The 24,632-nt window shown below is 49.6% G+C and overlaps 1 protein-coding gene across 1 annotated transcript in view; it reads right to left on the bottom strand.

Moving 5' to 3' along the window:
- Positions 1–24,632, bottom strand: part of Castor2 (cytosolic arginine sensor for mTORC1 subunit 2) — a 38,567-nt gene that overhangs the window by 334 nt on the left and 13,601 nt on the right. The window contains exons 2-8 of the mRNA XM_048433769.3: positions 12,991–13,061; positions 3,781–3,974; positions 3,364–3,496; positions 2,671–2,794; positions 1,267–1,377; positions 810–892; positions 74–168 (exon numbers count right to left, since the gene is read on the bottom strand). Coding sequence (XP_048289726.1) covers positions 74–168; positions 810–892; positions 1,267–1,377; positions 2,671–2,794; positions 3,364–3,496; positions 3,781–3,974; positions 12,991–13,061 — 811 coding nt within the window. The remainder of the gene's footprint in view (positions 1–73; positions 169–809; positions 893–1,266; positions 1,378–2,670; positions 2,795–3,363; positions 3,497–3,780; positions 3,975–12,990; positions 13,062–24,632) is intronic.

Raw genomic sequence — 24,632 nt, forward strand, 5'->3', positions numbered from 1 at the left:
GAAAAAAAGTGCATTAGCCCAGGAACCTGTTCCCTACCTGTGTAGTCCCTGCCTGCTCCCAGAGACTACTCACCAGTGCATGGTCGAACTTGAAAGTACTGATGTAGTATGCCGGGATGTCTGCAGCTGCCAAGGGCTCAGAGATCTGGGCTACAATTCCACACTCGTCTAGGGAAACACAGATGCTTAGAGCCTAGGCAGGGGCTCTACCACTGAACCACGCCCCCAGCCCCTCACTGGGGGATTCTAAGCAGGGGCTCTACCACTGAGCTACATCCCAGCCCCTCACTGGGGGATTCTAGGCGGGTGCTCCCAGCCGTTCACTGGGGTATTCTAGGCAGGTGTTCTACCACTGAGCCACATCCTAGCCCCTCACTGGGGGATTCTAGGCCGGTGCTCTACCATTGAACCACGCCCCAGCCCCTCACTGAGGGATTCTAGGCAGGTGCTCTACCACTAAGCCACACCCCAGCCCCTCACTCGGGGATTCTAGGCAGGTGCTCTACCACTGAGCCCCCTCAGCACTCACTTTAGAATTCTAGGCAAGCATTCTACTGCCAAGTCTCGCTTCTAGCTCCAATGTCTTAATATTTCAGCTGGGGGGGGGATAAGAGCCCCCCTCATTGGTCTCCTGAGGCCTTCATATACTCGTCATACCACAGGCAAGGGATCTGTCAGAATGGGAACTTCAGGCTCTTTTTAGCATCGGTCTCCTTCTATGGATTACCACGTAAGTGTGGAGCTGGCCAGGTACCCCAGGAACGACTGCATGGATCCCTGCCTACAGGTGTCGGACCCCATGGGCTCACCAAATCCAAGGGGCTGTCCTCCTATCCGCACCATCTTCCAGAGCTCTCCAGATGCACTCGTGAATAGCAAGTGACTCGGGAACCTTTAAAGGAGGAAAGAGGACTCTGAGGCTGGTGCTGACTGGTGCTCCCCCAGCTCTGGGGAACCTTCTCTGCTTGGGGGCGGCACTATAGGGCCAGAGTGACAGAGTGGCTGTTCCTGGGGTGGGAAAGAGCACAGGCTCCAAGGATATGTCAGTTCCACTGGGGTCAGTGAGGGAAGGCAATGGGACTCAGGAGGTAGCTGGCTCTGGGACTGTGGTTCAAATCTTCACTTTGGTACCATCATGCTGTGGACCTGGGCTGACCCCTGCACCTATAGGAACATCTCCAATGAAGGGAGTAGGGCAGACTGAGTAGGAAGAAAATACATGCTCCCACCCGGGCCCCCTTAACATCCACACAGGGCCCTGCCCACCTCTGCTGGGTTTGTACATCCATCACCAGTGAGATGTAGCCCTCAATGAGTGAGAAGGAGAAGAAGCGGATGTGGCCACAGTCGTCACTGGCAGCCATGGGGTCCTTCACTCTGGGGATCAAGAGGCAGCTGTGAGGGTGTGGCTTCTGCCACATCCTCCATGCTATCTGTCACCCACCAGTCTGGCAGGAACGGTTGTCCTGCCTTGTGTCGTGCCTTCATCAAAAGCCCATGACTCAGGGAGTCATCGACCCCGAATGTTACATTACTGACCTGCCGGGTAAGATGTGACCTCTGGTGCCATAGCGGCGTGACAGTTATCAGGACAACCAACCACTTTCTGCTTGAATCTAGGACCTGCTTCACACGGGGGAAATTCATGTTTACATGTAAAATTCATGTTTACATGACCATGTTTACATGTACTATAAGCCGGGTCAAAAGGCTATGGCTTGGGAGGTCACAGGCCCTAGGGAAAAACCTATTGCCATTCTGCCTTCTAGATATTTATATTCAGACTGATGGATTAGGGCCGCTCTCAACCGCAGCCAGAGAAGCATTCTTTCTCCATCAGGCGGCAGTGAACATACAGACTTACCTGGCCAAAGTGCTGGGAGGGGCTGCTGAGTGTTCAGCTCTACATGGGACCCCGGCCCCACCACCAAGGCTCAGAATCCATCATGAGAGAGAGGGTGGAAAGACCGTAAGAACTAGATGATAGGCACACACGTCTCCCCCTTTAGACTGGGTTCTTGGGTAGAACAGTGCCTCTCTCCTCAGACTGGGCTCTGTACTGGCTACTTTTAATGTCAACTTGGCACAAGCTGGAGTCACCAGAGAGGAAGGACCCTCAGTTGAGGAAATGCTGCCATGAGATCTAGATGTAAGGCGTTTTCTCAATTCGTGATCAACGGGGGAAGGGCCCAGCCAAACCAGCCCTCGGTGGGTGGTGTCATCCCTGGACTGTCAGTCCTGGGTTCTGTGAGGAAGGCTGAGCAAGCCAGGGGAAGGAAGCCAGTAAGCAGCACCCTCTCCGTGGCCTCTGCATCAGCTCCTGCCTCCAGGTTCTTGCCCTGCTGGAGTTGCTGTCCTAAAGGCCTTTGATGATGAACAGCAATATGAAAGTATAAGCCAGATAAACGCTTTCCTCTCTGACTTGCTTTTTGATCGTGGCGTTTTTGATGCAGCAACAGAAACTCTGAGTAAGACAGGCTCCTCGGTGGAACCATACCTCTTTCCTCAGACTTGTTTCTAGGGCAGATCTGTGTCTCCCCTTCAGATTAGGCTCCTGGGCAGAACGTGTCTCCTCCTGCAGATCGGACTTAGGGGTAAAATGAGGTCTCTGCCCTCAGAGCTCCTGGATGGGGTGGTATCTCCATGTCTACTCCTTACCCCAACACCTACCCATTGGAGTAGAACATCACATCCATGAGAAGCGTGGCGACGGCGGGCAGCGTGTCGGGGTCCAGGCTGGTGACACAGAACCTGTTGCTAGGGCTGGATAACGGGTGGATGACTGGCCTCTTGACTGAAAGAACATAGGATACAAGTATTAAGGCCAGAGTAGCGCTTTTGTGTACAGGAGTTGGACCAAGCCCCCGACTTTGTTCATCACAGCCCATGTGGTTTTATTTCACCCCCAGCACACACTGCACTGATCTTAAATTTCCCTTCAGGGGGCTGGAGAGATGGCTCAGTGGTTAAGAGCACTGACTGATCTTCCAGAGGTCCTGAGTTCAATTCCCAGCAGCCCTCTATAATTGGATCTGGTGCCCTCTTCTGGCATGCAAGCATACATGGAAGGAATGTTGTATACATAATAAATAAATAAACCCTTAAAAAAATTTCCCTTCAGGACCCTGGGCTTCTGTGTAAGCTGCTTAGCTGCTGAGAATGTCCTTCCCAACAGCCACCACCTGGCTCAGCTCCCAGTGCTTACGCTTCTGCTCCACGGTACCCCCGATAGGTAGCCACCCTGACAGAGATGCGAGCCATCTCTGGCCACTGCTAGCCACCCCACCTAGAACCCAGTGAACACCAGGTGGACTCTAGGAGTCGGGCTTTCTGCTGGGGACACGCCCCTCTCTTCCAACTTACCCATCTTGGGCTTCACAAAGCCATTGGTGATGCTGAGATTCTCGGCTGCTACCGTTTCTCCATTGACAACCCGAAGAATGGTGAACTCCGAGGACAAGGTGTGAGTGACGAAGGGCAGGTCACGCTCGCGCACCTGAGGACGGGAAGAAGAGTACCTGAGCCCCAGCTCATCCCACCTCCTGCCATAGTGCACAAGGCCGGGGCGAGAAGAGCAGCGGACGGGACAGGAGGAGAGTGCTGGAAGTGGTGCGCGCGCGCAGATGGGACAGAAGCGTGCTGGAAGTAGTGCGCGCGCGCAGACGACACAGGAGAAGAGTGCTGGAAGTGGCGTGCGCGCGCGTTAGAAGGAGAAGGTTAGGAGCGTGCACAGCCGGACTCTGACTGTATGGGAGCGTGCATAACATAGCTCTGACTCACCAGGATGAAGTCAGTCTGATAGGTGGACAGCATAAACACGGAGATGTTCTGGTCTGCCAGCGGGGCGATGACAGACTTGGCGATCTTCGTCACACCGATGGGTTGGGAGCTGGAGAAGCTGCCGCCACCAGACACTACATTCAGGGCCAGCCAGGTGGCATCTGCCACACTCAGGTGCTCGGAAGAAGGCAGCTCTGCAGGGAGCAGGGGACACAGATGATGATGTTGGTCACTGCCTGGAGCCCAGGTATTGCCAGGTTGGCTGGTTGGAGAGGTAGGCAGAGGTGTGGGGATTGGCTGAGACCCTAGAGATGGTCTTGCTTGTCTTTAGGCCTCAGCTTCCTCATTTAAACATTTTTATTAATTTATGTGTATGTGTGTGTCCTATGTGGTTATATGCATACGAGTGCAATTACTGAGGAGGCCAGAAGAGGGCGTTGGATGCCCTGGAGCTGGAGTTACAGGCATTTGTGAGCCACTAGACATTGGTGCTGGGGAGCAAACAGAAGTCCTCTGCAAGCAAGTGCTTTTAACTATTGAGTCATATCTCCAGCCCCCAGTGTCCTCATTTAATCAACGGGAGAGCTAAAAGGTCCTTTTTTTTTTTTTTTCGAGACAGGGTTTCTCTGTAGCTTTGGTGCCTGTCCTGGAGCTAGCTCTTGTAGACCAGGCTGGCCTCGAACTCACAAAGATCCGCCCGCCTCTGCCTCCCGAGTGCTGGGATTAAAGGCGTGCGCCACCACCGCCCGGCTCTAAAAGGTCCTTTTAAGGGAAGGCTAAGCAGGTGATATTCTGGATGGCTTATGATGCTAGGTAACTCAACGGGACCTGAAGCACTTGCCAAATTGTTGTTTTATCTGTCTCTAGCCTTAGTGTTCTCCACTGTAAAGGACAGTTGGCAATGCCTTCATGATTTATTGCTTTATTTTATGTGCATGTTGTCCACGTTTGTGTGTGTATCACATGTGTGCCTGATGCCTGTGGAGGCCAGAAGAGGAAGCTAGATTCACTGGAGCTGGAGTTAAGAGATGGAAACAACCATGTGGGTGCTGGGAATCAATACCCAGTCCTCTTAACATCTGAGCCAACTCACCAGCCCTGAACTCCTTTTTTTTTTTTTTTTTTTTTTTGAGATAGCGTTTCTCTGTGTAAGAGCCCTGGCTGTCCTGCAACTAGCTCTTGTAGACCAGGCTTGCCCCAAACTCACAGAGATCTGCCTATCTCTGCCTCCTGAGTGCTGGGATTAAAGATGTGTGCCACCACCGCCCAGCCTGAATTCCCACTTTTTAAATTAAAAATTTAATCTGTTTTTAAAGATTTTTGTCTTTATAAACTAAACCCCCACTTTTATTTTTAACATATATAGGTGTTTGCCTGCATGGATGCCTATATACACCACATTTGTGCCTGTTGCCTTAGGAGGCGAGATCCCCTGAAGGGGGTGATTTCATGGGACTGGAGTTCGTTACAGATGGGTGTGAGCCGCCACATGGGTGCTGGGAATGGAACCCAGGTCCTCTGGAAGAGCAGCCAGTGCTCTTAACTGCCGAGCCATCTCTCCAGCCCCAGAGTTTATTTCATTTTTAATTGCGTGTGCACATATGAATGCAGTTGCCCTCGAAGGCCTGAAGAGAGCATCTGACTCCCTGGGAACCAGAACAACGGACGGTTATGAGCCACTCAGTGTGGGTACAGGGAACCAAAGTTGGGTCCTTTGCAAGAGCAGCAAGTGCTCTTAACTACTGAGCCATCTTCTAAGCCCCTTACTTATGATTACCACGTGTAGCCCTGTGTGGCTATGAGGTATCCGAGTGGCTGTGCACGCCCAGGTGTGTGTGTGTGTGTGTAGAGGTCAGAGGAGAACCGTGTGGAGTTGGTTTTTCTTCTTCTATTTTCACATGACTGAGTTCAGGTCACCAGGTCTGCACAGCAGGCAACCTTACCCGCCAAGTCAACTCACCACCCCCACCTTTTTTGGGAGGGGACAAGACTGGCCTTAAACTAGCTATGTAGTTGAGGATCCCTGTGCCTCCTCCGCCTCTTGATCACTGGGATGACAGGCATTATGCCACCACTCAGGTTTCTGCAGGGCTGGGCAGGGAACCCGGGGCTTTGTGCACGCCAGGCAAGCACTCTGCCAACTGAGCTCCAGGCCAGGAATCCCAACTTCTCTCAACCTTTCTGTGTGTCGTATGCTGTTAGCATGTTAGTCACACCTGCATACTAGACTTAATCTGGAAAAAGAGCCTGAATCCAGATGCCTGAATGGCACGGTCCTGGGTCCCATCCAGCAGGGTCAGGCTCCAAGGAGTCCTCCTTGGAGATAAGACAGGGCATGAGTTACAGACACCCAAATGCTGTGGAGCTATATTTTTATTATATATATGTTTATTATGTGTGTGTGAGCGTGCGCATACATACACACACTTTATGTGCATGAACACCTTTATGCCAGAAGAGGGCATCAGATCCCACTATAGATGATTGTGAGGCACCATGTGGTTGCTGGGAATTGAACTCAGGACCTCTGAAAGAGCAGCCAGTGCTCTTAACTTCTGAGCCATCTCTCCAGTGTAGCTATATTTTTAAACAGAAACATTCCCTTCTGGTGGGAGGTTCTGGAAAATCCAGGAAGTCAACAACAAAATGAGGATCTGGGCATGGTGTCATTGACCTTTAATCCTAGCATGTGGGAGGCAGAGGCAGGTGGATCTTTGTGAATTCACGGCCAGCCTGGTGGTCTACAGGGTAAGTTCCAGAAAGCCAGGATTACATCGTGAGACCATGTCTTGTTAAAACACTACAAATAAAGACTACCCAAACCCCAAATCTCATAGTGCTCAGGAAACTTACAAGACTCAGCCCCTGAAACAGTTGCTGGGCAAAGGAGGCTCTCTGGAGGCACTGCCCTTGGGTTGTGCAGGGAGCTCCCGGGCTGCAGCTTTCAGGAGTCACTGCCCAGGTGAGGGCTTTTCATGACGTAGCTGTAGCTGCCTTTAACTCATCTGTGTTCCTGAATGTAATCCCAATAGATTACTGTTCAGTAAGCCAGCCTTAGGTGGAATCATTTCTTGGGCCTGCCGTGGGTGGCCTATCTGGGGTGAAGACATGTTTGTTTGTATCTTCCCAGGAGACATCATACAACACCATGTATACATTTCTCCGTGGATATGAGCCCAGAGACTCAACTACAGGATTCTTCATAAAACCCCAGGCTCCTGCTAAGAACCCCCTCCTGCCATCTCATTCCTGGCACCTATCAGGACAGAGATGCGGCAAGAAGTGGACTGCAGTGCTATGCTCACCGCAAGGACCCTGTAGTGGAAGCACGCCTGTCCACTCCGCACAAATGCTTAAAAGGGACCAGCAATCTGCCCACTATCTCCAGACCAGGAGCAACCAGGCTAAGATCCAAAGATGAGGCCAGGTGGAGTGTAGCAGGAACTGAATACCTGTAACCCCAGCTTCTTAGGAGGCTGAAGCAGAAGACGCTTGAACGCCAGGCTAGCCTGGGCTGCAAAGTGAGCTCGAATTCCAAAAACAAGACAAAGCAACAACAACAAAAAACAGAAACAGACAAAATCAAACCAACCCAACAACAACAATAAAAAAAAAAAGGAAAGATGAAACCAGGGCTGAAGACACAAGTGTGCTCGGCAGGGTGCCTCTCTAGCATCCAGAAAGCCCTGGGTTCCAGCCCCAGCACTGCACAAAATCAGAAGTGATGGCACACGCCTGCAGTTCAGCACTCAGAAAGTGGAGGCAGGAGGGCCAGGAGTTCAAGGTCATCCTTGGTGTGACCAGTCTGGGGGATATATATATATATATAGATATATATATATATCTATATATATATATATATATCTCAGATGGTGCCTTTGAGGTACATCGGACGGTGCCTCAAAAATAAATAAAATAAACCAATCAATCAAATAAAAAATTCAAACTCAGTGGACTTAACAAATTCAGGTCAGTCAGGAAGTGGTGGTGCACAAGTTTAATCCCAGCACTCGAGAGGCAGAGGCAGGTGGATCTCTTTGAGTTCGGGGCCAGCCTGGTCTATAGAGCGGGTTCCAGGACAGCCAAGGCTACACAGAGAAATCCTGTCTCCAAAAGGTTAAACCACAACAACAAAAAACAACAACAAAAAACCCATCCAGGCCCTGTCTTAAAGGCCAACTTCCTGAAGCGGTAAGTCCCCAAAGAGATGGGGTTGGGAGTAATGTCAGAGAATAAGAGGGGGAGGGGGCCGGGCCAGCTTCCAGAAAAGATGGCTTGGGAGGAGGGGATGCTGAATGAAGTCTATCAGAATCCTATCTGCCTAGCTCAGTCACCATGGTGACCACAGCCTAGGGGAAGCCCATTGGTCCTGCTGACTCAGAAGGGCCTGTGGTCAGCCAGCTAGTAATGGAGAGGCAGGTGGCTCCATAGGAGAGGGAGGAAGAAGGGCCAGGGGAGGGGTAATCCCTGGGTCTTAGGCTTCTGTGACTACCTGTTACCCAGGAGGTGAGCTCTGTTCTTCCTGTTTCTTCAGGAACAAGATTCCCAAGCCCTGGCCCTGCCCAGACCTTGCCTTGACTCAGTGCTGGGATTCTTTCCTATGTGTATGTGTGCACGTCTACCAAGTGTAGGTCAGAGTATAGCTGGTGTTTTCTTAATGGCTCACACCTTTTAAAAAAGTTATTATTACTGTGTGTGCATGCATATATATGTGTATGTATGTATGAATGTATGTATGCAGGCCTGTGTGCCATGGCACACATGTTGAGGTCAAAGAACCACCTGTGAGAGCCAATCTTCTTTCTTTCACCATGTAGACCATGGGAATGAAACTCAGGTTATCAGGCTTGGTTGTGGGCACCCTTACCCACTGAGCCATCTTGCCTGTCTCCTCCCCACCACTTTTTTTTGAGACAAGGTCTCTCACTGAACCAGACTGGCTGACTAGTGAGCACCAGAATCCTCTGCTTCTGCAACTCTAGCTGTAGGGTGACAGGCACAAACCACGCCTTCCTTCCTTTTTTTTTTTTTTTTTTTTTTTTAAGAGACAGGGTTTCTCTGTGTAGCCCTGGCTATCCTGGAACTTGCTTTGTAGACCAGGCTGGCCTTAAACTCACAAAGATCCACCTGTCTCTGCCTCCAAATTGCTGGGATTAAAGGTGTGCACCATGCCACCACCAGTTGGCCTTTGCTTTCTTTCTTTATATAGGGGATCCGATCTCAGGTCCTCTTACTTGCTTGCCAAGTACATTACCAACTGGTCCATTTCCACAGCTTTTTGCTTTTAGACTTTTAAGGAGCCCAAACTTAATAACCAAGGGCTTCTTGGCAGGGGGTGGCATCTGAAGTCCCTACTGTCTCTTGGGGATTTCTGGGAGCCTACAAATTCTGAAATGAAGCTTCGTGAGGTGGTCACCCTTCTCACCCCTGATGTCAACCACACCTCCTGCTGATGGCAAGTCGTGAAGCCCACACAGCAGCAAAGGACTTGGTAGTCACACTGCAATGTGTCCCACAACAAAGCAGACAATGGCTCCTGTCTTTGGAACATAACTTTAAGCCATTTTTGGGAAGATTCTGGTATGCTTGTTGGCACACATGCTCAGTGGTTAATGTCTTTTTTTTAATATTTATTTATTTGTTTATTATGTATACAGTATTCTGTCTGCAGGCCAGAAGAGGACACCAGGCTTCATTACAGATGGTTGTGAGCCACCATGTGGTTGCTGGGAATTGAACTCAGGACCTTTGGAAGAGCAGGCAATGCTCTTAACCGCTGAGCCATCTCTTCAGCCCCCAGTGGTTAATGTCTTATATATTAGAGTGACGATGACACCAGACAGACCTATTTATATAGTTTTATTTTTATTTTTTTAAAAATATTTATTTATTTATTATGTATACAATATTCTGTCTGTGTGTATGTCTGCAGGCTAGAAGAGGGCACCAGACCCCATTACAGATGGTTGTGAGCCACCATGTGGTTGCTGGGAATTGAACTCAGGACCTTTGGAAGTACAGGCAATGCTCTTAACCTCTGAGCCATCTCTCCAGCCCTTATATAGTTTTATTATTAAAATTTTCATGTATGTATGTATGTATGTGTATGTACGTTCATGTATGTGCAGGTGCCCACGGAGACCAGAAGAGGGTGTCAGAGCCCCAGGAGCCAGAATTATAGATGGTTGTGAGCTGCCTGATGCAGATGTTAGGAAATGAACTCAAGTCCTCTGAAAGAGCAAGTGCTCTTAACTCCTGAGCCATCCCTCTAGTCTAAAGACAAGGTCTCATTGTAGCCCAGGCTAGCCTTGTATTTTCTCCATTAATGAACAGCTGATTCTTCATCTGTAAAATATGCATTTAACTTTACTCTGTGGGTTACCGGAATGATCTCAAGGTTCCTGCTGAATGCAAGGCTGTTGGGCCTGGTGATGAGAGCCTCCTGTTTTAGTGGCAGATATCATCTCAATCAAGACACACAACTTTGACTTTTTTCCCCCAGGGATAGCTATCCCTGGAGTATGGTTTTCCATGGGGGAAGTTCAGGAACTAGCAGGTGAGGTAAATCCAAGTTCCAAGTCATGATTTTATACTCTTGTAGGGAATGGAACTTTGGGCTTTGAATATGGACAACAGCTCTACCATTGAGCCATACCCCAGCCCCTGACTGGGGGATTCTAGGCAGGGGTTCTACCACTGAGTCACCTCCCAGCCCCTCACTGGGGGATTCTAGGCAGGTGCTCTACCACTGAGTCACCTCCCAGCCCCTCACTGGGGATTCTAGGCAGGGGCTCTACCACTGAGCCACACCCCAGCCCCTCAGTGGGGGATTTTAGGCAGGTGCTCTACTACTGAGCCACACCCCAGCCTCTCACTGGGGATTCTAGGCAGGGGCTCTACCACTGAATCAGATCCCCAGCCCTTCGTGCTTATAGTGTTTTGAAAGAAAATGCTCCCAATAGGGAGTGGCACTTAGGAGGTGTGGCTATATTGGAGTAAGTATGACCTGTTTGGAGGAAGTGTGTCACAGTGGGAGTGGGCTTCCAAGTTTCCCATGCTCAAACTATGCTCAGTGTGACTCACAGTTACTTCTGCTGCCTGTGGATCCAGATGCAGAAACTCTCAGCTCCTCTCCAGCACGGTGTCTGGCTGCGCACTGCTATGCTTCCCATCATGACAACAGCAGCCCAGTCAAATGTTTTCCTTGATAAGAGTTGCTGTGGTCACGGTGTCTCTTCACAGCAATAGAAACCCTGACTAAGACAGGGCTTGTACACAAGGTCTTCCACTATAACTCAGGTTCTCTCTGAAGGACTGATCTTCCTACTCAGTCTCTTAGATACGGGGGTTACAGACCTGTGCCTCCCCTCCTGTCTCTCTCCACAGGCTTCTGAACATTGGCTGCCTCTTCGTTTTTCCAGAACTCCAATACCAGTGAGAAAGTTCAGTGGCTCTCTCTGCCCTGTCATCAATACAAGTGGTGCACGAAAGAACAAAATAAATGCATTTTCATTTTGCAGAGAGCCTCTGGGGGGGGGGGAATCAATGTAAAGCTGGACACTGGGTTTTGGGGGTGTGGCTCAGCAGTACACCTCATGTCTACCATGGGCACAGCACTGAGAATCGTCTCTGGAGCTGCAAAGACAAACGACTAAATAATCAAGTAAAGCTTAATGCGCGGCATTAATTTTTGTTGTCATTTTGAGACAAGGGTCTCTCACTGTGTAGCTGTGGCTGGCCTAGAACTCACTCTTGTAGACCAGGCTGGTCCTGAACTCACAGAGACCTGCTTGTCTCTTCCCCGCACATACTGAGATTACAGGTATGTGCCATCACACCTGGCTTGTCAACAAACTGCTCAAACAAGGAAGTAGGCATCAGGGTTTGGGGAGGAGAGGTAGTAACTGTTAATGGGCAGAAAGCTTCATTGAGAGGTGATTAAACAGCCCCCCTCAACCACTGAGGGGCAAGGGATACTGTAGAGTGCTGGCCCAGCAGGGATGAGAACCAGGGTTCTGTCCCAAGTGTGGCATAACCAGGTGTGGTGGCAGACACCTAGATACAAGGAGGGTCAGAAAGTCAAGGCCATCTTCAATTGTGTAGAGAGTTCAAGGCCAGCCTCGGGTACTTGAGACTATCTCAAAAACCAAATACAACAATCTGCTACACTTCCACTTTAAAAAAGAAATGGCGATTCATTTTTGAAATATCATTATTATATCTTATGTGTATGGGTGTTTTGCCTGCACATGTCTGTGTATCATCTGCGTGCCTGGTGCCCACAGCTGCCAGAAGGAGGATTAGATCTGGAGTGAGAGATGGTGGGAGCCACCAGGTGGGGCTGGGAATCAAACCCAGGGCCTCTGGAGTTTCACCTTGTCTTCTTAACCACTGAGCCATCTTTTTAATCCTCAAAAGGATAAATTTTATGATAACCAAATGACATTTAAATTAAAAAATGGAAAAATAAGGATAGAGAGATGGCTCAGGGGTTAAGAGCACTTACTGCTCTTGCAGAGGACTTGGTTGTGGTTCCCAGCATCCCCATGGTTGCCAGTAAGCCCAGTTTCAGAGGATCTGATGCCTTCTTTTGGCCTCCACAGGTTTCTGCACACACATGGTACACATACATATATTCTCTCTCTCTCTCTCTCTCTCTCACACACACACACACACACACACGCACATTAACTAAACATATAAAAATAATTTTGTATGAAAAACACTAAAGAAAAGAAAGAGAAATGGGAAAAAATTAGGCATAATGTCACATTCCTATAATTCCAGCATTTGGGAGGCTGTAGAGGAGGATCATAAGTTAGCCTGAGCTATATTGGGACCTTATCTCAGAAACAAACAAAACAAATAAACAAATGCCAGTGAGATGGCTCAGCAGGTAAACGCGCTGGCACCAAGCCTGAGGATCTTAGGGTAACACCTAGAGACCACATGGAAGGGTAGAACTGACTTTCACAGGTTGCCCTCTGACCTCCACACCTATGTTCTGCCACGTGTGTGCACATAGACACACAATAAACCAATATATGTAAAAGGTAAAAAAAAAAAGCCATCACCACCAAACTTCAAATTTCTAAAAGACAAAACACCCCAAACAGATTCCCTCCACCATTTTTTTTTGAACAACAAAGAAAATAGAAAAAGAAATAAGGAGGCGGGCAGGTGTCCTGCTTTGTGATGGGAGACTCTTACCAAGGAAACCTTCCTCATCTACGATGATGGTGTAGTCCTCAGGGGTCTCTGTCAGACTGAAAAACTTGCACCTGAGCAGAAAGACACAGGAACATCTGGTTAGTCTGGGAAGGCCCCCTGATGAGTCACAGGTGCTCGACCACTGAGTCACATCCCAGTCCCTCACTGGGGGATTCTAGGCAGGTGCTCCACCAAGAGCCATATTTTAGCCCCTCACTGAGAGATTCTAAGCAAATGCTCTACCACTAAGCTACATCATCAAGTCCCCTGTGTACTCTCTGGTATATAGTGGCGGCTGCAAAATCCTACATCTCTACCAAACCCAAAGAACTGTCCACTAAAAAGGGTGACTTTTTTTTTTTCTTTTTTTGAGATAGTCCAGGCTGGCCTCCAATTCATTCATCACTCATGTCGTAAGGCTGACCTGCATGTCCCAGTCCTCCACCCACTAAGGGCTGGGATTACAGATGTGCACCACCACAGCCGGCTAAAAGAGCAGCACTTGCTATGTGTGAATGGCATGTCACAAACCCGATCTCCAAGGGGCTGAAGACACGGCTGTGATCAACCGCACTTACTGCTCTTGTAGAGGGCTTGGGTTCGGTTCCAAGCATCCGTATCAAGAGGCTCACAACTGCCTGCCACGCCAGCTCCCTCTGACCTCCCTGTGGTGCGCATCAACCTCAGCCAGGCACATTCATGCACATCCTTATAAATAAAATCCTGAAACAGAACAACCAGCCAACAAACCCGATCTTCAAGAGGATGCCTGTTTGACCAGGTGACACACACTTCTTGTGTCGTTGGTTTTTCTGATGAGTCACTAGCACACACTCAGCTCCAGCTCCTCTTCCCCTTTTCACCTGTGTCTGTGCACACGTGAGCAGGCTGTGGTGCACGTGTGGAGGTCAGGGGACAACTTGCAGGATGAGGTTCTCTCTGTTCATCAAGTGCGTTCTGTGGACTGAGCTCAGGTCGGCCGACTTAGCCGCAGGCCCCTTTTACCCACTGAGCCATCCCGCCAGAGTCGGCTTCCTAGTGACATCTCTATCCATGCCTGTTCCATAGCCCACTTGTAACTCTTTTAGAGACAGGGTGTCTCTGTGTCACCTTGGCTGTCCTGGAGCTCACTCTGTAAACCAGGCTGGCCTCGAACTCAGAGATCCACGTGCTTTTGCTTCCCAAGTGCCGGGATTAAAGATGTGCACCACCACCGCCTGGCCATTTTATAATTATGTAACTGCCTCAAAGAGTAACAACACTAAACGGTCATCTTCTAAGTGGCAATCAATATTCTAGGAGGGGTGTTCCTTCATAGGGGTCCCACATCCTCAGAGAGAGCCCTGAAGCTTCCCGCTTCCAGATGGCCCAAACAGGTGCATGCTGGGAGGGATGGGCCTCCCAGCTGCCTGAGAGAGAGAGAGAGAGCCTGGTATACAGGAATGGGCAAGACACATACTCCAGTCACCCTCAAAGCTGTAGGGACACTCCAGAAATAGACCGGACACATTGGTCTGGAGGGCATAAACACCAGCAGACGGCAACTAGGGCCTCTGTGGACACGAGGTATAAATAAATAAGTTGTTGAAGTGACATGTCCCAGGGGGCCAGCCAGCTGCTGGACGTCCATCTCAATTCATTGTGCATACCGCCTCAGAGAGGGCCTTTAAGACAGAGGAGACGGAGGGACCTGCTGCTCTCACTGGTCACCAAGTGGCCTGTGTCTGTGAACTTCACCCCACCTGACCCTCCAGGACAGCAGTTCTCAACCTGGGGGTCATGGCATATCAGGTATCCTGCATACTAGATAATTATTACAATTCATAACAAAAGCAAAATTACAGTTATGAAGTAGCCAACGAAATAATCTTACAGTTAGCGGTGTGTGTGTGTGACCACATGAGGAACTGTATTAAAGCATCACAGCATTGGGAAGGAACCTCCAGGATATACAGATGTTTCCTTCCCTTTACTGTTTGTATATGTGTTTGTGTGATACACACATGCATGCACACATGCGCGCTAATGCGTGTGCCTATATATATCAACGGCCAGAGAAGGGTGTTGAGTGTCCTCCTCCCCTTATTCCTTTGCGGCAGGGTCTCTCTAGAACATGGAGCTTGCTCTGTTGCTTAGCTGGCAGCCAGCAAGCCCCAGTGATATCCTGTCTCTCCACCCCCACCCCCACTACAGGGCATTCCAGGCTATACCTGGGTGCTAGCTCCTCATGGTTGCACCCAGACCCAGGATAGCCTGGAACCGGAAGCAATTCCCCTGCTCCAGCTTCCTGAGGATTAAGATTACACGTACCACGTCTTCTGTTCTTTCCTTCTTTGTGTGTGTGAGTACACATGTGGTCCACCTCAACCATAGCTGTTATTAAGGTGGGTGATGCCATTCACCGTAATGTATTTTTTAAACATTTATTTATTTATTTGCTTATGTATTGAGTTTGTGGGTGTGCCAGACTGTATGCGTAGAGCTCTCAGGACAACCTGTGGGAGTTGGTTCTTTCTTTGCATCACGTGGAATTAAACTCAGGTCATCAGGTTTGGTGACTAGTCCCTTTTCCCACCAAGCCACCTCACTAGCTGGACTACTAGCTTCCCTACCCCCTTGAGAAAGGGTTTCTCTGTGTAGTTCCTGGCTGTTCTGGAACTCAAGCTGTAGACCAGGCTGGCCTCGAACACAAGAGATCCACCCGTCTCTGCTTCCTGGGTATTGGGATTAAAAGTGTGCACCACCACTGTCGGTCAGGCTACTACTACCTTTTTTGAGACAGTTTCTCACTGGCTTGCAGCTCACCAAGTAGGCTCGGCTAACAGTCAGTGAGTGAGTCCCAGCTCCTGGAACTTTACTGACTGAGCCGTCCTCGCGGGCTCCGTCTTCCTTTCTTCAGGCCTCCCCACTGTGTGAGCTCTGGTGGAGACTATCACCAGCTTCTACTTGGTCACCCTCCTTCACGGCCCACCTGCCCATCGTCTTAGCTTCACGTCTTCTGTGCTGCCCTTCCCACTGTGGAGCAAACCTTTCCCTATTCAGACACTCCCTGCTCATCTTTATTACCTCAGTCAAGCACAATGGGGGGCAGGGCAGGGTACCAGCCGGCAGCCATCTCCTTTCCCTTTGCTAAGAGATGCTCCTCGCCGATGGCATTCCACAGTGTAAAGCTTTCCGCAAGGGGACTGGAGGACAGTGGGGGCGGGGTTTGGGCTGACCATGCATCACGACGTGACAGGGACCCTGCACACAGTGTGTACGATGAAGAACTCCTTTAATCAGTATGCAGTGCCAGCTCTAGTAGAGCACACTTGACATCACGGGTGCCATGAAGGATTGCTGTATGTTTGAACCAGATTGGGTGACACAGTGAGTAACCATTCTGGGCCAGCCTGGTATCAGTAAGTGCCAGGCCTGTTCCAGTCTTCAACTTCTGACCCTTCTGTGTCAGCTTCCTCCATGACTCACACCCCAGCCTCTCACTGGGGGATTCTAGGCAGGTGCTCTACCACTGAGCCACACCCCAGTCCCTCACTGGGGGATTCTAGGCAGGAGCTCTAATGTTGTGTAAGCCACACCCCTAGCGTCTGTTCCTTTCTTTCCTTGTACTGAGTTTGGACAAAAGTTGTCACAGTCTTCTTCCTTCTGCTGATGGGACTTGAGACCTGATGAATTTCCCATGTCCCTTGCTCTCTGCACAGCAGCCCATTCATCCTCCGAAGGATGCCCAACTTTCTGTCAACACAGGAAGATAAGAACAGAGGAAGTCAACCCTTGCCCATGAAGCAATCTGTGGTCCTGTGGCCAGGCTCCCCACATCCCAGACACTATTAACTGCAAATGACATTCCCTGAAGGGCCCAGCTCGGGTGTTGCCTGAGGCTGTTGACTGGTTGCCTAGTAACTCAAGTGCCCTGTTCTCTGGGTCAATGCCACTCAAACTCCCTGTCGATGGCCATGTTCTTTTAGCTGTCTGTCCTTGGTGGCCCGTGTTCAGCCTCATGTTTAGATAACCTTCACTATTCCTCCAGCCTAGACATCCCCTCCCTTCCACTTGACTCCACTTCCCTCCCTTCCAAGGCCTCCCCTATTTCTCCCTATCTGGCTCACCAAGCACCTTAATTTCTATGATACAGGAATCTACTGAAGTCTGTCTCAAAACCCTGAAACTATGTGCAGTTTGGCTTTTTGAGACAGTTTGTTTTTCTTTTCTTTTTTTGTAGCTAGCCCTGGCTATCCCGAAACTCTGTAGACCAGGCTAACCTCGAACTCAGAGATTGGCCTGCCTCTGCCTCCTGAGTGTTGGGATTTAAGGTGTGTGTCACCACCATGGGGCTGCAGTTCGGCTTTTAAGAATCGCTTTCAGTCGGGCAGTGGTGGTGCACGCCTTTAATCCCAGCACTCAGGAGGCAGAGGCAGGCGGATCTTTGAGTTCGAGGCCAGCCTGGTCTACAAGGGCTAGTTCCAGGACAGGCTCCAAAGCTACACAAAGAAATCCTATCTTGGGGAGAAAAAAAGAAAGAAAAGAAAAGAAAACGGCTTCTTTCACAAACCGTGACTCCTTTCTGTATCCCCCAGGCACCTCTTTCCCGCCACATTCTTCATCCTTGGCCTCTTTCCTTCCCAGGGCTCAAGTTTCCTCCAATTATAAAAAAAAGGAATTGAAAGGGTTATTTATTTTATGTGTAGCCTGTAAGGGCCTGGTGCCCACGGAAGTCAGAAGAGGGCATCGGATCTCCTGGAGCTGGAGTTAGAGAGGGCTGCGAACCCCTCTGTGGGTGCTGGGAACAGAACCCGAGTCCTCTCAAAAAAGCAGCGAGTGCTCTTCACCCCTGAGGTACCTCTCCAGCCTCTTCAGTAAAAACAAGAAAAGACTGATCTTATTTATAATTGGTGCGTGGGTCTGCGCACGTGAATGCAGGTGACCACAGGGTTTAGAAAGAGGGTGTTAGATCCCCTAAAGCTAGAGCTGTAGGCAGTTGTGTGCTGCCCCCCAGAGGTACTGGGAACTGAAGCGGGGTCCTCTGCACCAACAGCAAACCCTTAGTCACTTCTCTAGGCTCAGGGTGTCTTCCATCCTCCGAAGGGTTGTCCTTCATCCACATCTCTCCCTCAGGTCACCAGCCTAACACTATTGCCAGCTGGACGGCAGTTAGCTTTGCTCCTCCCGGTTAATCTCACCAGTGACCTCCACGGTCCACATCCGAAGACTGTCGTCCTATTATCCTGCCCTTGACCCAGATGACCAGAGCCGTTCCAGAAACCCTGAGTTTCTGTCTTCTGTTCCCTAAAGGGACTTCTCTCCAGTAGGAGACAGCTCTGGAGCAGCCTTCGGGGGCCTTGCTAGCCTTGGTCTCTCCCTCTACCATTCTCGGGTTCCTCCAGGTCCAGCTGTTTTTTCATACTTGCCTTTCCCTAGCTGACTGCTGCTGTCAAGTGAAATGCCTTTTACGTCTTCCCTCCCTCTCCACCTCCCTCCCTCCATCTTCCCTTGACCTTCTTCTCCCTCCACACCCCTTCCTTTCCCCTTTCCTTCCTTCCCTTTCCTTTCTTTCTCCCTTTCTCCTTTCTCTTCCCTCCCTGACTTCTTCTTCCTTTCTTCTGGTGTGGCACAGGCCGGCCTGCAACTTGAGATCCTCCGGCCTCAGCCTCTAGGCCAGGGTCTACACAAATTTCTCCGAGCTCTCACACTGCCTGTTCCACAGTGAACCTGGGAACGGCAGCAGGCCTCATCTACTGTGCTCCCTTGCCCTTAGGGGCTTCATGTGTAGTCACACAAGTCAGTTGGTCTTCAAAATTCTACTGCTGTTCCCTTTGGGCCTGGCTGGAACCAACCACCCAGGCAAAGCCAAAGCCCAGCGCTGCCTGGATCAGGGGCCCAGGAGCTGAGTCACCTCCGAGAACATTCCTGTCTTCAATCAGCATGGACGCCTGGCTGGATGGCCTGGCTGCCTCTGGAAATTCGATCTGTTTACTCTGCGCTTCTTTCGCCCAGCAGAGAGAGGCCCTCCCCAGGGCATCCTGGGCCACAAGTCCCCAAACCTGGGCTAGGCCAAGCCCTGCCTGGGAAACACACCTGCAGCCAGAAGGCAGACAGGGTGGGTGAGCAGAGGCAGTATCTGCCAGAAAAGCCTTCTTTGGAGAGGTGTGGACCAGACCCACAGAACCGAAGGAAGAGAAGTGAACGTGCTCATTTAATTAGTGGCACGGTTTATCACAGGGTCCCTGCTGAGACCACAGAAGACAAAAGAGAGGGCATCGGGGCATTGTGGGTTAGGAGCGCTTGCTCTGCAAGCTCAAGGACCTGAGTGTGAGTGCCCAGCAACCATGTAAAAAGCCAGCTGGCAGATCCCAGAAGTTTGCTGTTCAGTAAGAGAGTATCTCAAGGCAGCAAGATGGAGACCCATAGGGGAAGACACTCAGGGTCCTGAGACACCTTCTGCGGAAGTGCAAGGCATACCACCTGCACACGCACGCGTGCACCACACACCACACTGACACACCACATACAGACGCACCCGGGAGGCTGAGGCAGGAGGGTCCCGAGTTGAACGCCAATCTGAGCGACACAGCGATACCTTGTCTCAGGGAAGAGGAGGAACTTCCTGGCATTATCCTGACAGGGCAAGAGGAGACAGAGGAAAGGACCATGCTGGACAGTCTCCACTTGCATGCACCTAGGGATGGGAGGCCCATCCCTTTCCAAGGTGATGTATCCTCTCCTGGCTTTTAGAAATCCTATTGCGAGCAGTCTTTTTTTTTTTTTTTAAGATTTAAATGTTGCACCAGCTGTCCACCTGACTGCCCCTGCTGAGATCTAAACCCACTTGGTAGAAGGCTGGGCAGAAGGACAGGGGCTGAGTATAACTCCAGAACCCATGTGAAAGGGTTGAATGTGGTCATTCTGACTTGTAATTCCAGCAGGGGAAGCCTGGGGTCCGCCGGCCAGTCACCTTAGGCTATTTGGTGAGTTTTAAATTGGGGAGAGACCCCATCTCAAAAAATAAGGTAGACAGGGCCTGCGGAACAGCAGCCACAGTTAACCTCTGGCTTCCCAGGGGGTAGAGTGTTTGCTCAGCATGCACAAGGCCCTAGGTTCTATACCCGGCATCATATAAAACTCGGGTGTGATGATCTTAGGCTTGTAATCCCATCACGTGGGAGCTGAGGCAGGAGGACTGCTGTGCTGCTGTGAGTTCAAGGCAAAGCCTAGGCTACTGTCTCACCAAGCACCAAACAAAACAACAGCAAAGCACCATGGGTAGAGGCAGGCAGGCTGGCATGTGGGGATAGTGTCCCTTCCTGAAGCCTGGGCTCCTCTGGTCACTGCAGGCCCCTAGTAAGCTGTCCACTGAGGAGCTTTAGGTTGGTGGGAATCTATGGCCATGCCCATGACTATAATTCCAGTGTCTTGACTGTTCACTGAGTCACCCTGTGTGATGGCTACACTTCACTAGGGAACACAGGATGCTCCCCGGGAGGAAGCTGGGGTTTTATGCTTTTTTTTTCTATAAATTCTTTTTTATTTTTAAATGTGTGCATGTGTGCCTGTCTGTATGTATGTACACAGGGGTGCAGGTACGCACAAAGGCCAGAAGAGGGTATCAGATCTCCCAGAGCCGGAGTTACAGAAGGTTGTGCTTCATCTGACATGGTGCTGGGAACCCAACCAGGGTTTTCTGTAAGAGCAGCAGGGGCTTGGAACTGCTGAGCCATCTCTCCGGCTCCCTGTGGTTCTCAGTTCTTTCTGTTGGACCTTCTCTGGGTGGCTAGTTGTCCTCTGGATGGAGCCACACAGCCTCTGGCACTGGCCTTCATACCCCATTAAAATGTGAGGGGAGAGGTGGCTAGAAGGATAAACAGGCATTTAAGAGTCCACCCTCCCAGCTCCTAGCACCAGTCCCAAGATGGTGCTCTTTGCTTGGTCAAAATACTTTTTTCTCTTTTCTTTCCTCCCCCTCCCTCCCTCCCTCCCTCCTTCTCTCTTCCTTCCTGGTACGAGTCACCACACCTAGCTTTTGTAATTATTTTTGTTACTTTATTCTTTTGTTTTGTTTTATTTTATTTTTCAAGACAGGGTTTCTCTGTGTAACAGCCCAGGCTGCCCTGGAACTCACTTTGTAGACCAGGCTGGCCTCGAACTCATGAAGATCCGCCTGCCTCTGCCTCCTGAGTGCTGGGATTAAAGGCGTGTACCACCACTGTGTGGCTTATTTTGTTATTTTAAGTAGGATTAAAAAAAAAAAGAGGACATGAAGTTGGGGGGCTGGTGTGGAGAAGGAGGAAAGGGGAGAGCAAATGGGAGAAGACATGAGTGCCGGTGGTTCTGATTATGACACACCGTACACATGGGTGAAAGCCTCACAAGTCTTTAGCTTCATCAAAAAATGAATTCCCAGTCTATCCATGGATCAATGCACTGTTAACGTCAGAACCCTCATGATCCAACCGCTAGTCCAAAGCCCTGGCAACTGGCAGCCAACCTTTATCACGTGACCTTCCAGGAACATTTCAGACTCAGATAAGCATAGTTCTGTATTCGCTAGGAAAAATATATACTCTGGCTGCAGACCTGGCTTAGTTGGCATAGAGCTTGCTTAGCAATAAATTAGGCATTGTGGAACATCCCTGTAATCACAACACTTGGAAGGTCAAGACAGGAATATCAGAAGTTCAAGGTCATCCACAGCTACATTCTGAGTTGGGACCAGCCTGGGCTACGTTAAAAAAACATAGCTGTACTCAACAAGTAGACTTAATTTTTTAATAATTAATGAATCTATGTGTCATCTATCTACCTTATCAATTATTTATCCACCTACCTATTTATCATTCACCCATGGATGGATCATCAGCCTATTTATCATTCATCCACCTAGATGAGATCTGTTAGAGAACCATGACACATGACTGTATTATCAGCATATTATTAGTGACCACGGTAATGAAAAGTCCCATCTTCAGTCTAGTGTGAAGACCTCAGACCCTGGGGGCGGGGCAAGGGGGCTGACGGTTTAACTGCCAGTCCCAGCTGAAGTCTTGAGAACCTGAGGGGCCATTGTTTCGGGTGTTGGGATCTAGAGACTGAACACCCTGGAGTCCTGATGTCCAAGAGCAGTAGGAAAGCATCTTAGGTCCAGACTATGCAAATTCCCCCTCCCTTGCTTTTTTCTAGGTAAGCTCTCCCCTACCAAGACACGCCCCACAAGGTGGGGAATTATAGGCAAAGTTTCAACACCCAGTCACACTCCAGCCCCCCATTAGGGATTCTAGACAGGGGCTCTATCATTGATCCATACCCTAGCCCCTCACTGGGGGATTCTAGGCAGGAGCTCTACCACTGAGCCACACCTCAGCCCCTCACTGGGGGATTCTAGGCAGGGGCTCTACCACTGAGCCACACCCCAGCCCCTCACTGGGGGATTCTAGGCAGGGGCTCTACACTGAGTCATGCCCTCAGGTCTACTTTTGATATGGTGTCTTACTAAGTTACCCAGTCTGGCCTTGAATCTACCATCCTCCTGCCTCAGCCTCCTGTGCAGTCAGGATGACAGGCCTTTTAAAAAATACTTTTTAAAACTGTGGTAAGGCATTAGAATCTACACCATACCATATTAACTCACTGCACAGTCCTGTGGCAGAAGGGACAGTCACCGTTGTGTAACCATGAAGGCCACCTGTCTCCAGAACTCCTTCATCTTGCAGAACTGAAACCCAATACCCTTAAGCAATTACTCTGAGCCCCTCCCCCAGCCCCTGGCTATTACAGACAGGAACAGTAACACTATTACTGTTTTTAGTATCTTTTTTATAAATATTTTTTATTTATATGTATATATACATGTATGTTTGTGAGTGTCTGTGTCCATGAGACCAGAAGAGGGCATCAGATCCCCCAAGTTACAGGTAGTTGTGAGTAGCCCTTTGGAAGGCGGGGAACTGAATTCAGGTCCTTTCCAGGAGCATTAACTATTTTGCATTTGTTTTGGTTTTTGTTTCTTTATTTTTGTTTTGTTTCTCAAGACAGGGTTTCTCTGTAGAACAGCGCTGGCTGTCCTGGAACTCTCTTTGTAGACCAGGCTGGCCTCACAGAGATCTCCCTGCCTTTGTCTCCTGAATGCTGGGATTAAAGGGGTGAGTTCCCCACACCTGCATTTTTGGCTTAGTATTCCTCCCCCCTTTTTTTGGTCTGAGTCAGGTTCTCATAATGTAGCCCTGGCTGTACTAGAACTCACTGTGTAGACCAGGCTGGCTCAAACTCAGAGATCCACCTGCTTTTGCCTTGCAAATGCTGGGATTAAAGGCGTGTTCCACTATGCCTGGCTACACCAACCACTGAGCCATCTCTCCAGCCCTTCTATGATTATTTTTGAGGCGGGGTTTGATGTAGCCCAGGCTGGCCTCAAAATTACTATGTAGTTAAGGATGACCTTCATTCAACTCCTGATCCTTCTGCCTTCCTCTTACAATTGCCGGGACTCCACACCCGCCTCATCTGTCTGGACAAAGTGAGCTACTGAGGACTTCAGAGAAGTAACACAGCCTGCCTCCCCACCCCCACTGATATATATTTTAGTATAATGTTCCTCTAAAAGTGCATCCGCGCTACAGCAGCCGTCAGCTTGTCCTTGAAGGTGGACAGTATTTCATCACACCAGTGTCTAGCGAGTCATGGTTCACCTGTTGATGGATACCTGGGCTTCGTCCTTATTGGCTTTGGTAAATCATGTTGCTGGAAACATGCATGTATAGGCCACGCATGATCCTCCTTCCAACTTCTCAGGGTATACCCAGAAGGGCAACTGTAATAATACTTTTCATTTTCTTCCCTTTCAGATTATATGTGTGTGTGTATATGTATATGTATGTATATATATATATATATATATATATATATATATATATATATATATGTTTAGTTACGTGTATGTGTGTGCACATGCATACGGAATCCGGAAGAGGGCTTCAGATAGCCTGAAGTTGCGGCTGTGAGCTACCATGTGGGTGCTGGTGACAGAGCTCAGGTCCTCCGCAAGAGCAGCAAGTGCTCCTAAATCCTGAGCCATCGCTCCAGTCTCCTCGCCTGTTATGTAGCTCAAGGTGGCTGCCAACGCTCTCTGTAGCCCAGGCTGGCCTTAAAACTCCTGCTTGAGTTTGAGTGTTGTGATGACTGCTGGGTTCCACTACACTCGGTTCTCTATTATACATTTTTAGAAATTGATTTCTTTATACTTGTATGTGTGTCTGCCTGTCTGTCTCTGTGGACATGATGGCCATGGTCCATGGGTGGTGACCATAGGGCACCCTGTAGGACTTACTTCTCCACCTCCTCATGTGAACTCCAGGGAATGAACCCAAATCATCAGGTTTGATGGCAATTGCTACGCCATCTTGCTAGCTCTGCTTTTACATTTTTGGAGACAGTGTCCCATTCCTAAAACGTATCCTACATACCCACCATCAACTTGTGAGGGTTCTAGGTTCCAATCAATGCTTTATTCATTTAAAGCTTACTATCGAAGTTCTTTTTTTTTTTTAATTTAAATTCTGAGTTACTCGTGTGTCTGAATGAAGTCGTGAGTACCTGAGGAGCTCAGATGAGGGCGGTCGATGGATTCTCTGGGGATAGAGCTGCCACAGGCA

This window comes from Myodes glareolus, chromosome 2 (assembly GCF_982192425.1).
Source record: "Myodes glareolus chromosome 2, mMyoGla1.1, whole genome shotgun sequence".
Taxonomy (NCBI): domain Eukaryota; kingdom Metazoa; phylum Chordata; class Mammalia; order Rodentia; family Cricetidae; genus Myodes; species Myodes glareolus.